Source organism: Schistocerca nitens, chromosome 2 (genome assembly GCF_023898315.1).
Source record: "Schistocerca nitens isolate TAMUIC-IGC-003100 chromosome 2, iqSchNite1.1, whole genome shotgun sequence".
NCBI lineage: Eukaryota > Metazoa > Arthropoda > Insecta > Orthoptera > Acrididae > Schistocerca > Schistocerca nitens.
Window position 1 is genome coordinate 627,246,612 of NC_064615.1, and position 13,586 is coordinate 627,260,197.

The window sequence follows — 13,586 nt, forward strand, 5'->3', positions numbered from 1 at the left end:
TGGCACCCAATGGTGGAGACTTATCCGTCCCAACACTCCTCATTCCGTTGTTTGATAAGGTAGCGAACACGCGCACGGAGCCATTTAAAGGCTATGAGGTGCTCCAGGGAAGGGTGTGCTTATGCAGCTGTAGAGCTCGCCGACACTCCTCAATTGCTTCAGCGACTTCCAGCGACAACCAAAGGACTGCCTTACGCCTCGGGCACCCTAAAGAGCGAGGGTTTGCGTTTTCTGCTACAGAAACAATTGTGCTAGTCACCTGCTCAACCATCACATCAATGTTACTGTGTGGGGGAGATTCAGCGGTGACAGCAGAGGTGAAAGTTCCCCAGTCCCGTGACAGCAGAGGTGAAAGTTCCCCCGTCCACCTTGTTCAAAGCCCATCTGGTCAGGCGTCCGTGTGCCTGACGCTGGGGCAGTGACAGGAAGATGGGTAAGTGGTCACTACCACACAGGTAGTCATGTGCTCTCCGGTGGATAGATGGGAGGAGTCCTGGGCTGCAAATTGATGAATCAATGGCCGAGTAACTACCTCGAGCCACACTGAAATGTGTGACGGCCCCAGTACTTAAGAGGCAGAGGTCGAACTGAAACAGTGAAGTTTCAACACCTCTGCCTCAGCCAGTAAGCACGGTGCAACCCCACAAGGGGTTATGGGCATTTAAATCTCCGAAAAGTAGGAAAGGTTTAGGGAGTCAATCAATCAGTGCAGTTAATACATTCAGAAATACTACACCATCTGGAGGAAGATATACATTGCAGACAGTTATTTCCTGTGTCGTCCTTATTCTGACAGCCACAGCTTCAAGGGGGGTTTGATGGGGCACATGTTCAGTACAGACTGAGTTTAGGACATAAACGCAAACTCCACCTGACACTATTAGTCGCTACGGTTCCTGTAATTATCCCTTATAGCTGCGAAGGGCAGGGGTCTGCATTGTTGGAAACCAGGTTTCCTTGAGGGCAATGCAGATAGCAGGTGTAAAGCTTAACAGTTGCCATAGCTCAGCCAGGTGGTGGAAAAAACCACCGCAATTCCACTGGAGGATGACATCATGAGACTGGGAAGGCATGGAACATTCAATGAGGCAGTTTACGCCTTACGCCTCAGAGTCACCAGTTGTCACCGATTTGTTGTCTGAGTAGTGTACACGTATTGTGTCTGAGGGTCTGGCGAGATCTAGGTCGGCAGCCGACGCCATAATCTCCACCACAGCCTCAGCAGCAGAGCTTTTAGATAGTGGTGGTGTGGGTGCCACCACAATTTCCTTGGTCTTAGGGGTTTGCTTTTTGGATTTCTCTCACTGCTCCTTGGGTTTCCCTGGCTGGGAGGACTTCACTGGCTCAGCTTCCGGGACTGAGGGTGAGCGTGAAGCCCTACGACCAGCTGCTTTTGGGCTCTTCAGCCACTGGCGGGTGTCGTCTTTCCCACTAGAAGAAACAGGGAAGGGAGTGACCCAAGGGACCCCTTCCTAGCGAGAGCAGCCGAAGAAGTTGTACCCTCCTCCGACTTAGAAGTGGGGACGGAAGTCCCCATTGATTTTGGTGTGTGTGTGTGTGTGTGTGTGTGTGTGTGTGTGTGAGAGTGTGTGTGAGAGTGTGTGTGTGAGTGTGTGTGTGAGTGTGTGTGTGAGTGTGTGTGTGAGTGTGTGAGTGTGTCTCCTGAAGTAGGTGGTGCAGGAGCAACAGGGAGGGACATGCCCCCACCATCAAGGGGGCAGGTGTAGACTTCTTGCTCTGAGAGGTGACCTGGGTTGGTGGAGCTGATGGTGCCAGAACTGTTGTAGCGGCGGCTTAAGATGATGTCATATGCACAGGATGCAGGTGTTCAAATTTGGTCTTAGCCTCAGTGTATGTCAATCTGTCCAGGGTCTTTTACTCCATGATTTTCCTTTCTTTCTGGAGAAATCTGCAGTCAGGCGAGTAAGGCAAATGGTGTTCTCCGCAGTTGATACAGATGGGAGGCAGGCCACACGGAGTATTAGAATGTGATGAGCGTCCACAATCTCGGCATGTGACGCTGGAAATACAACGGGAAGAGTTATGGCCGAACTTCCAGAACTTAAAGCACTGCATCGGGGGAGGGCTATAGGGCTTTACATCACACCGGTAGAGCATTCCCTTCACCTTCTTGGGCAATGTATCAGCTTCAAAGGCCAAGATGAAGGCTCCGGTGGCAACCTGATTATCCCTCAGACCTGATGGACACGCCGGACAAAATGTACACCTTGCCGGCCTAAATTGGCGAGGAGCTCATCGTCGGGCTGCAAAAGAAGGTCTCTGTGAAATGATACTCTGGACCATGATGGTTACAGAAACATCCCCAGCTTGTCACAAGCGAGTAACTCCCGTGACTGGGCAGAGGATGCTGTTTTGATCAAGGCTGACCCAGATCTCATTTTGGACAAGCCCTCCACCTCCCCAAACTTGTCCTCTAGATGCTCAACAAAAAACTGAGGCTTCGTCATGAAAGATTCCCCATCAGCTCTCGAACATACAGGGTACCGGGGTGAATAAGATCCGCCGCCATCCTTATCCTGATGTTCCTCCCATGGTGTGGCCGTGGAGGGGAACAATTTGGGGTCAAACTTCTGTGCACTGAATTGAGCTCGTGATCGCTTAGAGACTGCTGGTGTTTCACCACCAGCAGATGATGGACTATGCTTCATCACTTGACATCCGCCCTGGTGCCACCCACTCCGACCAGGGGCCCACCCCACAGGCACCACCCAGCCGCAGAAAGGCCACCTGGCAGGATGGCCATTGCCGGGAGTCCCGATGCCCCAGGGGATGGGCATCTACCCCTTGGCATACGTGAGGAGTTAACGGCGCAGGCATCAGCAGAGTGACCCCTGTGGACATGGTGCTACAACCCATAGGGTACAGGGCGGCCCCACCACAACGGACTGGCTACCGTGCTAGATATCAGGTGCAAAGAAGTCCATGGTCATCGTTGACGCAGAAATCGGCATTGCATAGTGCATGGTTGAAAACTCACCCAGGAAGGTGTCCTCACCCAAGAGATGGAGAATGGACAGGACTGCAATGCAACGATGAGAAAGTGGGCTACAGATCTCAATGCACAATGGACACGATGCGCCTTGTAAGGTGCTGTTCCCCAGTTGGCTCGCTCTTCAGGAAAATTTTGAAGAATGGAGTACAACCCCTACAGGGGACCATCACATAAAGGCCAAAACGTGTGAAACTACGTTTAGTTGCCTCGTACGAAAGGCAGGAATACCTTGGGCCTAATCTAACCCCCAGACCCGGAGGGGGTTATCTTGGGTTGAGGCATATGTTTTTTTATTTGGTAAATGTAGTACAGTATCTGGTCTGTTAATCGTCAACAGTGATTGCAGCTGGCTCTCTAGAAAACATTTGCACTTACATACTACAATCGTAGGAACGGAAGATTGGTCAGCTTTGAAGGAAGCCGTTTCCACGTCGTGGGTGTGAATTTATTCGCACCACTTCATCTACTAGATGAGAAACCTATTTTCTTTGTTCCCTCCTCCAAGGTCCCACAGATTAGTACCAACTGTTATCCTTGCCTCATTCAGGTCTATTAGATTTCATAAGGGCCATATGTTACCAGTACGACTAGCAACGTGCTTTGTGCATAATGTCCAAAATCAGTTACTGTGTGTTATCACCATGGTCCCATTAATTATGCCTTTCAACCTTGAGTCCAGTAACCGCATGCTTTTAGCTCGTCTAAGTACATTTTATTATTATTATTATTATTCCAACGATGAGATGGTGGAAACATCACGTCTATTACTGTTAGTGAAACAGTGTAATTTGAAACCGAACATTTCACAATTAGCGATGTCAGGATGAATCATGCAGAATATCTGTCAGAGGGGTAATGCACCTTCAGTGGAACAGCATGTAGGACTGACAGCATGTTTATACTGTATGCGCTCTCCACCAGACAAGACTAGTTGCGAGCGGAATAACGTGCCCGTGACAGACTGCAATGTACATGCATACACATATCGAATTTTCTCATTGTAAACCTCTATACCAGTGTGGCAGAAGTTGGCACACACAAACGAATATGTGTATATGCTTCTGGTCCTTGGTGCATCTTATAACTGGGCTGGTGTTGCCGCTTGTGAATTTGGTGCCAGATATCCTCATCAATGCCATCCAGATAAAAATGTGTTTAATCACCTGGAGCTGCGCCTTTGAGAGTCAGGCTCTCTCCTTCCATCATCATGTGACAGAGGTCATCCACGGACTCGCCGTACTCCAGCTACTGAGGAAGCTATTCTGGAGGTCATACACCAACAACATCCAGCTGCGTGTCTCCTGCTGATTGATATCAGCAGATGCAATTCTGTAAATGCTTCCAACAACGACAGGAAGCCAATGATGACATCGCGAACACCAATATATAGTCAGATGAAGCAGCATTCACTTGTGTGGGAGTCTTCAATATTGCACAATGCTCACCATTGGTGTGAGGTTAACCCATACGTCACCCACAACCATAGATATCAAGTTCGCTATGGTATCATCGTCTGCGCCGGAATCTTGGGCGAAAGGCGTTTAGGTCCCTGCATGTTGCCTGACCGGTTGACTACATGAAGGTATCATGCGTTCCTCTCCTACTATCTGCCTGATGCACTAGAATATGTTCCACTATATGTTTGGCAGAGGATATGGTTCCTACATAATGGTGAACCTCCACACACTGTATTTGGACAGAAGATTTCTAGGGAAATGGCTCACACATGGAGGCTTAGTCGTATGGCCACTGCGTTGAACTGACCTAAATCCCCTGGTTTCTGGATTTCTTCCTGTGGGGCTGGGGACACTTGAAGGAGTTCGTATACTCTACTCCGCCAACGAATGGGGAAGTGTGTGTTCATGCTGCTCTTGTTACTGTGGATGCAGCTTTTCTGCAAAGGGTCTACAGGTGTGTGATCTGGCGGGTTGCACAATGTTTGGACATGCAGGGAAGTCGCTTTGAGCATCTGTTTTTCTGAAGACAACGTACACTGTTGTGAAGATCATGTTGTCATTAATATGAACATTATTATTGTCACTGGTCGCTAATGTGCGGCAGCTGAACGCTCATATTACATGTGGTATAAATGACAAGTAGATGTGTGTTATTGAACTTTGCTATCATCTTTAGCATCTCGAAATTGATATTGGTTCTATAGTTATTCTGTCCTACGACGGGTCATTTGTTTCAACTGTCTATTTCTTATTTGTCTAACAACTTGTTTGTTACGTTCAGCATTATGAAGTGTTGTAAATTTAGAAGCAGCACCACCACGCAGGATTGAACCCTCAACCCTCTGCATGCTAACCCAAAACTCTAACCAGTGCACCAACTGTACAGGACAACTACTGTGTGCAAGCGGAAGTAGTAACCATACATGTGGTGACAGTGTTGCCAAATTGCCACTCTTCAACGTCCGTTTTCTGCCGGTTGTACTCGTCGGCTGAAATTTTGTGAAAGACTTAAGATTTTAGAATCAAGTCGACTTACAGCAAAAAAGAGTGAATCTTTGACACTTGTGCCGGCAAAGTCAGAAAACCATTAAACAATTGTCAGAGAGCCCGAGATAAGTGCCAAGAAGTGGTTCTAAATGCATCAACAATTTTATGTGCTGTAGTTGTTTACACAGGGGAATGTATTGTAATGAGTATGGCCACAGCAAGAGCATCATTTGAGAAACACACTGAATCAACTCTTGATTGTGTGGGCTATTTTAGACAGTTTAGTTTTATCCCCGTGTGTGAAGTGTCATTGTAAAACAAATCATTATCTAGCTGAAATTCGATAAAGAACCTCTACAAAACTTTGGTAAATTAATCAAGAGGCCTATGGGATTAAGTAGATTTGTTGGTCATCGTCTTATGGAGCATTTACCAGGGCCCTGGACAAAGATCATTACTCATTACACACCATAATCAACTAATACTCTCTGCCATTTCCTTTCTTGATTTAGTAGTAATCTTATGTAGAAGCACAGTCATACATATCAATTTCCCAATACAACCATGTTAAAAATATAAAGAATTCCATCCCACAGTATTTGGAAGACAAATTAATATTATTAAAGCCTACATTATAATAATTTTAATTAAGGTGCTCATTTATGCCAACTGATACACAAGGTTCCAATAATTTATTACTAATGACAGCAGTTGTCACACAGGATTTTTACAAAACAATTATTTTAGTTTGCTATTTTATCAAGATGAAATGTTATTAAAATGCTTTGGTTTTAGTCGAGCGACTCTAGCCAAATGAATGACTTCTGTGGTAATAATTTGGCTGGCAGCCTGAGAAGTATCCGCAAGATTTGTAGTTACTGACTTGGCACAATTTTCAGAAAACATTTATTGAGAAATAAAGAGGCAATGCACAAATTAAAAATGTGACACACTGTCCAGTGATGTCTCACCAAAGTATCTGGAAGGAACAGAAATTACTCCTATATGTTAAAGCTGTCACTTTTTGCCTTATTAAAAGTGGATTTAATGAATTAAGAGAGTTACGCTCACAACCTGACATATAGTGTGATTATACGCTAATTTGATGATTTACCTGAACTGGCAGTAACCACACAGTTGCCATTTACCCTAAGATTCCAACTAGGATTAATTGCATGCAAGCTGCGAACAATGTATAACTGTGGTTTTATTATATAGGCCACGAACATTTAAATGGTGTGGTTCGCAGTGCCTGATAACATTACACATTTGCATAAAAGTACTCAAAGACTGCAAGTAAAATTATGCTTTATTATGGCAAGGGTATGCATTCAGTGTATGAATGCTGAGAACTACAGCTGAAGGAACTATGTTGCAGGGTCAATAACAAATGATTTCATACAGACCATAAACTGCAATTTTCTAGGAATTATAATGAAAAGACTACAAGACAAGAGAATAAAATCATCAAATCAATTTCAAATATGAATGAAAAATTTAAGTGACACCAGCAGAGACATTAATTATCAGATAAGATTGGTTTGATAAAAATAGTTGATAAACTGAAGTGTGCGATACTGGTTCTTCAAGTCACAACCAAAAGGTAACCTTTCAACCTAATCAGGACCTCGAGCTATGCTGTAGATCAGTGTGGGACAGAAATCTAGTATCAACAAGTTTGGCTAGCAAAAAATTTTGATATTTTAGCAAAATGCAAAGATCGACAAACCAAAAGGGCACACCCCTAAGTGATTCTACGAAGAGCTACAGCAAACTAAAAATAGTTTAGGAAAGTTGCGCAGGATCAGTCAGAATGTTTATTATGGTGTCTTGAGAACTCCAGTGTTGGTAGATTAAAAGAATCAAATGATTATAGGATTTTGTCAAAACCTCAAAGATGATGCCAAGACTAACAATGGAAAAATGCTGCCAGAAAAACATCCAGCTTCAATAAATCACTAATTTAAATCCTACATCCTAATAATGTCAGAAGAAGTAAATGCCCTAAAGACAATGAAGTCAACAAGTCTTTGTATTATCAAATAAAGAATCAGATTAATCAAATGAAATTTGATATCTGGAATGTTCAAGGAGGGGGGGGAGGGGGGAGAAAAGAACTAAAACAACATGAATAATAATTACTCGCAATTAAGTTGCTGGCTTCCTGTTTATAAACAAAAATTAAAAAGAGTCTGCTATGATCCTACTATATACAAATTCCACTAAAACCAAAGATACAATTATTTATAAAGGCCTACTAAACAAGTACCACTAAATCGCCAAGATCTTATCTCTATGAATAAAGTAACATATAGTAATAACTGTGCAAAACTGACATCTGACAGTATTATCACTTGTCATTGTCACAAGTGTATCATTTTCAGAAGCAACAAACACCTAAGTAGCACCAGATACTAACTAAATGGTTACAGCGTGCATCAACTCCATTTAATCAACTGTCAAACACAAAGCTGACCTCGCAGTATAATCAACGAGTAGGTCACTTACACCACTTTTGCATTTTAGTGATACCAAAAAAGGGCATTCAAATTACTTTCTGCTCTCTTTTGCAATAGTCCTCAAAATATCTTTCAACCTACATCAGGAGCATTCCATTCTACTGCAGTTAAACATAGTTTAAATCACTGGAATTTTGAATGCTACACAATGACAATGTACACTGCAAACATCTGTTCCAAAAAATATACATTTTAACCAAGAACTGCTACTAAATGTTCCTGGTAAAGTGCATATACGGGATGAAATTGAGTATCACTGTGAGCAGAATGTATGTATCACAGCAGAAACACCACAAGAGGAAAATTAACATTAATAATGCAACTGATTTGAATCCCGATTTGGAGGACACTACAGGGTTGGCTAAAGTGAACCATATACTGAGGGCACCGCGTGTTCACATTATTCATTAAATTCGGTTATTTGTGATAAGAATGGTCCCACTAGTAGAGATTGTCCGAACTGCTCTCTCTGCTGCACACTACGTGGTAAACAGTAGAAGTATAATACACTTTGTTTACTAACATCACATGACAGAAGATAAGCGAGTACAGCTGTAGCGAAATGTACGGCTCTCACAAGACTTACAAACACGTTAAATGAAACATAAAATAGCGAACACTGCTGAAAGAACCTCAGGATACTAACGGACAACTATGGAGAAACTAACCTGCAAAACTACTTCCACTTCATAGCTATTGCCTTTTGACTTCTGATGCCCTTGAAATTTAGATCCATTATATAGTAGAGATCTCGTAACGCCTGGCTGTTTCGAATTTGCTGGGGGTGGAGGCACGATATCAACTTTCACAGGCATTTTTCTCGAAAACTATTATCTGCGCAATTCCGCCAGAAAAGTGACTGCCGAACTGTTGAAAGATGGCGCTCATAGCGTAAATTCCAAAAGCGAAATTGAACTGGGAAGTGAAATGAAAAGACGAATAACAAAAAATTCGAAAGTCATTTACAAAAACAGAAAGAAATGATCAAGATATCCCTGTGACATTGCTTTCATGAAAATCTAATTTTTTATTTATGTCAAACATTGGGCATTCTGGGGAGGCAACATGGCGGACATGTGTGTAACACACACACATGAGGAAGAGAATAATTCAACAAATGTAGGAAATAAACAGTGGGTGAGATTAAATGTCGGCGGAACATATTTCCTGACTACCAAGACAACTTTGTCACGTGATCCTAATTCCTTTCTGTTTCGGCTGTGTCAGGAAGACTCAGACCTCATATCAGATCGAGTGAGTGTCGTGTGTTTTCATTGATATGTATCATGTATAGTTTCATTTATTAAGTTAGAAATAATAATGTATGTGTTTGCAGGACGCAACAGGAGCGTACTTAATTGACAGAGACCCGATGTATTTCAGTCCCATACTTAATTACTTAAGGCATGGAAAACTAGTCATCAATAAGGACCTTGCTGAAGAAGGTTAGTGTGCAAAATGTAGTACCGTTACGTAGATTTTTTTTTTTTTTTTTTTAGCACGCGTTTGAGGAGGACAGAATCACGTTGTACTGAGAATATTTCTACTTCATGATAATGTTGCTGTGTGATTGTGAAAGGCATTGGGTTTGTATCTTCTGTATGTAGTTGATTTATCATTGTACTGTTTTTCCGCACTAGGCTGGTTCTCATGAGTGATTTATAAGCAATTTCCTTTTTAGAGTCTTCGGCTCTTGGTCTAGTGGCTAGTATTGCTGTCTCTGTATCACGGGGCCTTGGTTGGATTCCCAGCTGGGTTGGGGATTTTCTCCACCTGGCAACTGGGTTTTTGTGTTGTGCTCATAATTTCGTCATCATTCATGTAATTGGCGAGATTGGACTGAGTAAAGATTGGGGATTTTTACGGGCGCTGATAACTACTATTTACTATTAATGTTGCCCATAAGATAATTAATATACAACATGAACAGCCAAGGAACTAACACGTTTCCCATGGGTATCCCCAATGCTACTTCTACTCCTGTCAGTGACTCTCCATCCAAGATAAGATGTTGCATCCTCCCTACCAAGAAACCTTCAATCCAGTCACACATTTCGTCTGATGATTTTGTGTTTGATAATAAGTGTGGGTGTGGTATTGAGTTGAATGCATTTTGGAAATTGAGAAATACTGCATCTTGAAAAGTACTTCTGCTAGTTGTTTGAAGGATCTGTGATGTAATTAACAGAGGGACGAACTAAACTGCAAATTGGGTGTAGAGTGTGATAACAATTCCATCGGGTCATGGGGTTTTTTCAGTTTCAACGATTCCTGTTCTTTCAATGCCACTGACACTAACACTTCTCTCATCTTTTCAGTGGTATGAGAATTAAATTGGGGCAACTTTCGTGACCTTGTAAAGGAACATAGGCCTAAGTATCTTTATAGTGACTGTATACCACGGAGGATCTCTCCCCATCATGAACTGTTCTATGGGGTACATACATTGTCAGTGCATGGGCAACTGTTCTTTTAAACTTGAGCTCTAATTCCTCTACTTGCACCGAGCGAGGTGGCGCAGTGGTTAGACACTGGACTCGCATTCGGGAGGACGACGGTTCAATCCCATGTCCGGCCATCCTGATTTAGGTTTTCCGTGATTTCCCTAAATCGCTCCAGGCAAATGCCGGGATGGTTCCTTTGAAAGGGCACGGCCGACTTCCTTCCCCATCCTTCCCTAATCCAATGAGACCGATGACCTCGCTGTCTGGTCTCCTTCCCCAAACCAACCAACCAATCCTCTACTTGCTCCTATCTTGAGTTAAAAGTTCCTCAGTGAGTCATGCTACTACTGCTTCTGTGTCTAGTTTGTTGAACATATAAATCTTTCTGCTTGATTTAGTTGCACTTTGTATTTTGGTGTTCGCTGAGCTGCTAATACTGCTTCATGGTCACTGATAAGCAGTTTTGATGTGATCTTCCTCAGAGACGCTGGGTCTGTTTGTTGCCATTATATGTCACATATTTCCACCATGAGTGAGGTTCTGAACTATCTGTTCTCAATAGTTTTCAGAGAATGCTTTGAGTAAGGTTTCACGGGATGTCTTGTCATGCCCACCAGTAACAAAAGTACAATTATCCCAATTCATTGTTGGATGATTAAAGTCTGCTCTAATGGTTACCATATGAGTAAGGAACTTATGTGCAAGCGGATTGAGGTGTTATATAAAGTTTTCAGTTAAATGATGAGGTGCATCTAGTGCTTGATAGAATGTTTAGTATGCTAACACACCGTGTTAAAACAAACATAGTGTTTATATGCTGGAGCACATGAGTAATTCAAAGGAAACATCTGAAGAGTTAAAACAGAAAGAGCTTAATTTGCTGCACATGGGAGTCTACTTTCTGCAAGAAAGAGGAGAAACTGCTGTTCATGTTATGTTTGATATTTGAGGCAAGTGATGTCATATTATGAAAACTTTGCCAGAGCTTGAAAAACAAGTTTTCAAAGTCAAATAAACATTTATTCCATGCCTAAGTCAACAGGGAGATGGTAAATACACACTTTGTGGATGCAGCACAACACAGGTGGAAATGCTTGATAACAGATATTAATTTGTGAATAATGGTACAGAGTGGAGTGATACACTTGGTAACTAGAAAAGTGTGGTTTACAGAACTAGTTTGTCCAGGGATTCTTTATTATTAAGTGTTCGGGGAAGATTCCATTACAATTTAGCTTCATGTGGGATAGTTTGTTTTTTCAGTGACTAAAATTTATGTTGCCCAACGTTCTGTGCTTCAGCAAATGTCTTTTATTAGAACTTAGGCCTAGTTAAAATATGTCTACTTACCTGGTGTACATTAACGGCATTAAGAGTTTGGGCATCTGTGACAATTGCCGTAATTGGGGAATACTTAAGTGTAGCATTTCTCATCAGTGTTGTGATGGCAACCTTCTATTTGATTTGTTCTGTGATTCTTGTATTTCATATCAACTGGTTTTCAGGTGTTCTTGAAGAGGCAGAGTTTTATAACATAACAGATCTCATTGGACTAATTAAGGACCGGATTTGTCATAGAGATAGTAGACCGCTTCGAGATTCTAAGAAACATGTGTACAGAGTTCTCCAGTGTCATGAGGACGAACTCACACAGATGGTATCGACGATGTCGGATGGATGGAAATTTGAGCAGGTAAAATTATATATTTATGTTATTTTATATGTTTTTGCCCTAATACATTTATTAAGAGTCTTCACCTTTTAGGGACCGATGACCGTAGCAATCTGGTCCCTTTAACCCCCATAAACCAAACAACCATCTTCACCTTTTGTTTGGTTTATCTTTCAGCTAACTGAAACTATTTTTCTGTTTTTTATGTTCAGTCACTTTCTGTAGTTGGTGACTGTTAGGTCATGTAGATTGATATTGACAGCTTACTCCTTACTCCTTGTTGTTAATGTTACTTTGTGGTTGTTATGTGCTTATGTGTGCATCTTCATATTAGTTCACATACTGATTTTTGTTAAATAAAACATTCTTTTACAAAGTGTTCACCATAATTATATTTAAAATTCTCAACAAAAGGCTGCGGCCCAAGGACCAGATGTGAAAGCAATATTTTATAAATGTCAATAAAAGAAATTGTGCTTAGAAATTCGGAGTGTGTTCATAAGTTATGTGTGCACTGATCAGTTTTTTATTTTTGTCAGTTGATCATACTAGTGTGCAGACTGCTATTTATGTTATATGTTCAAGTCTAAAAGTGAATGGTACAGCCTCAGCTGGACTCCCAGTAGTTGAAAATTTGATCGGACGAGAAAATTATTTGATGCGTAAATTTTCCATGAAAATCTGTGGGATGATAGAGAAAACTGTTAATCACGCCCAGTGATACTGGATGTTTCTTGGAAGAAAAGATACAGAAAAGCACATTCCCAGGTTGTATTCTTTATGTACAAGATAAATTGTTTCCATATAAGGGATACAAATACGGCAGCCCAAGTTTGGGCAGCCCAAAAAAAGCATTTGAAGACTCTGGACCCTCACATAGGAGTTAGCTTGTTTAGAACATTAATCACAACCCATAAGATAAATGAAAGTCAGTAAACAGCTGTTGTGATCAAATCGTAATGACTGAATTTAAGTTAAATGAAATGAAGTTCCTGGTCAGTGAAGAGTGCAGGGGAACTTTATTTCTTTCTGCATTGCCTGATCATTGTCAACCAATGATTATGGCACTTTAAAACAGTGGCACATGTATCACTGGAGATTGTGTTAAAGTAAAACTATTTGAAGATGTCAAATCTGAAGACGCAAATGGAAATGAAGAATCAGTATTATATCTAAATAAAGTCACAAAAAAACACATAATTGAATGCTAGAAGTGCAACAATCCCAGTCATATTGCTAAATATCGTTCTAGCAACTGCGAAAGAGAAGGAACCTCATCAAGAAATAATGATAATGGAGATGTATCCAGAAAACACAAGAAAACCTTTCTTGCAGCAGTTTGTCAGTCTCACTAAAAGGAGATGTGGTATTTAGATTCTTGTGCCTCAACTCACATCACTAATGATGATGGGTTGATAATGCCAAGTCATCTAATAACTTAGTGAACAGCATGGGAGGTGATAGCCTTGACATCATTCACATCCCAATTTGTTC

General features: G+C 41.7%; 2 protein-coding genes across 2 annotated transcripts in view; one reads left to right on the forward strand and one right to left on the reverse strand.

Moving 5' to 3' along the window:
• Positions 1 to 8,846, reverse strand: part of LOC126236721 (glucose-induced degradation protein 4 homolog) — a 95,738-nt gene extending 86,892 nt beyond the window's left edge. The window contains exon 1 of the mRNA XM_049946244.1: positions 8,645 to 8,846. Coding sequence (XP_049802201.1) covers positions 8,645 to 8,791 — 147 coding nt within the window. The 5' untranslated portion in view covers positions 8,792 to 8,846. The remainder of the gene's footprint in view (positions 1 to 8,644) is intronic.
• A 190-nt stretch (positions 8,847 to 9,036) lies between these two features.
• Positions 9,037 to 13,586, forward strand: part of LOC126236722 (BTB/POZ domain-containing protein KCTD5) — a 79,267-nt gene continuing 74,717 nt past the window's right edge. The window contains exons 1-3 of the mRNA XM_049946246.1: positions 9,037 to 9,230; positions 9,313 to 9,421; positions 11,926 to 12,113. Of these exons, the coding sequence (XP_049802203.1) occupies positions 9,042 to 9,230; positions 9,313 to 9,421; positions 11,926 to 12,113 (486 nt within the window). The 5' untranslated portion in view covers positions 9,037 to 9,041. The remainder of the gene's footprint in view (positions 9,231 to 9,312; positions 9,422 to 11,925; positions 12,114 to 13,586) is intronic.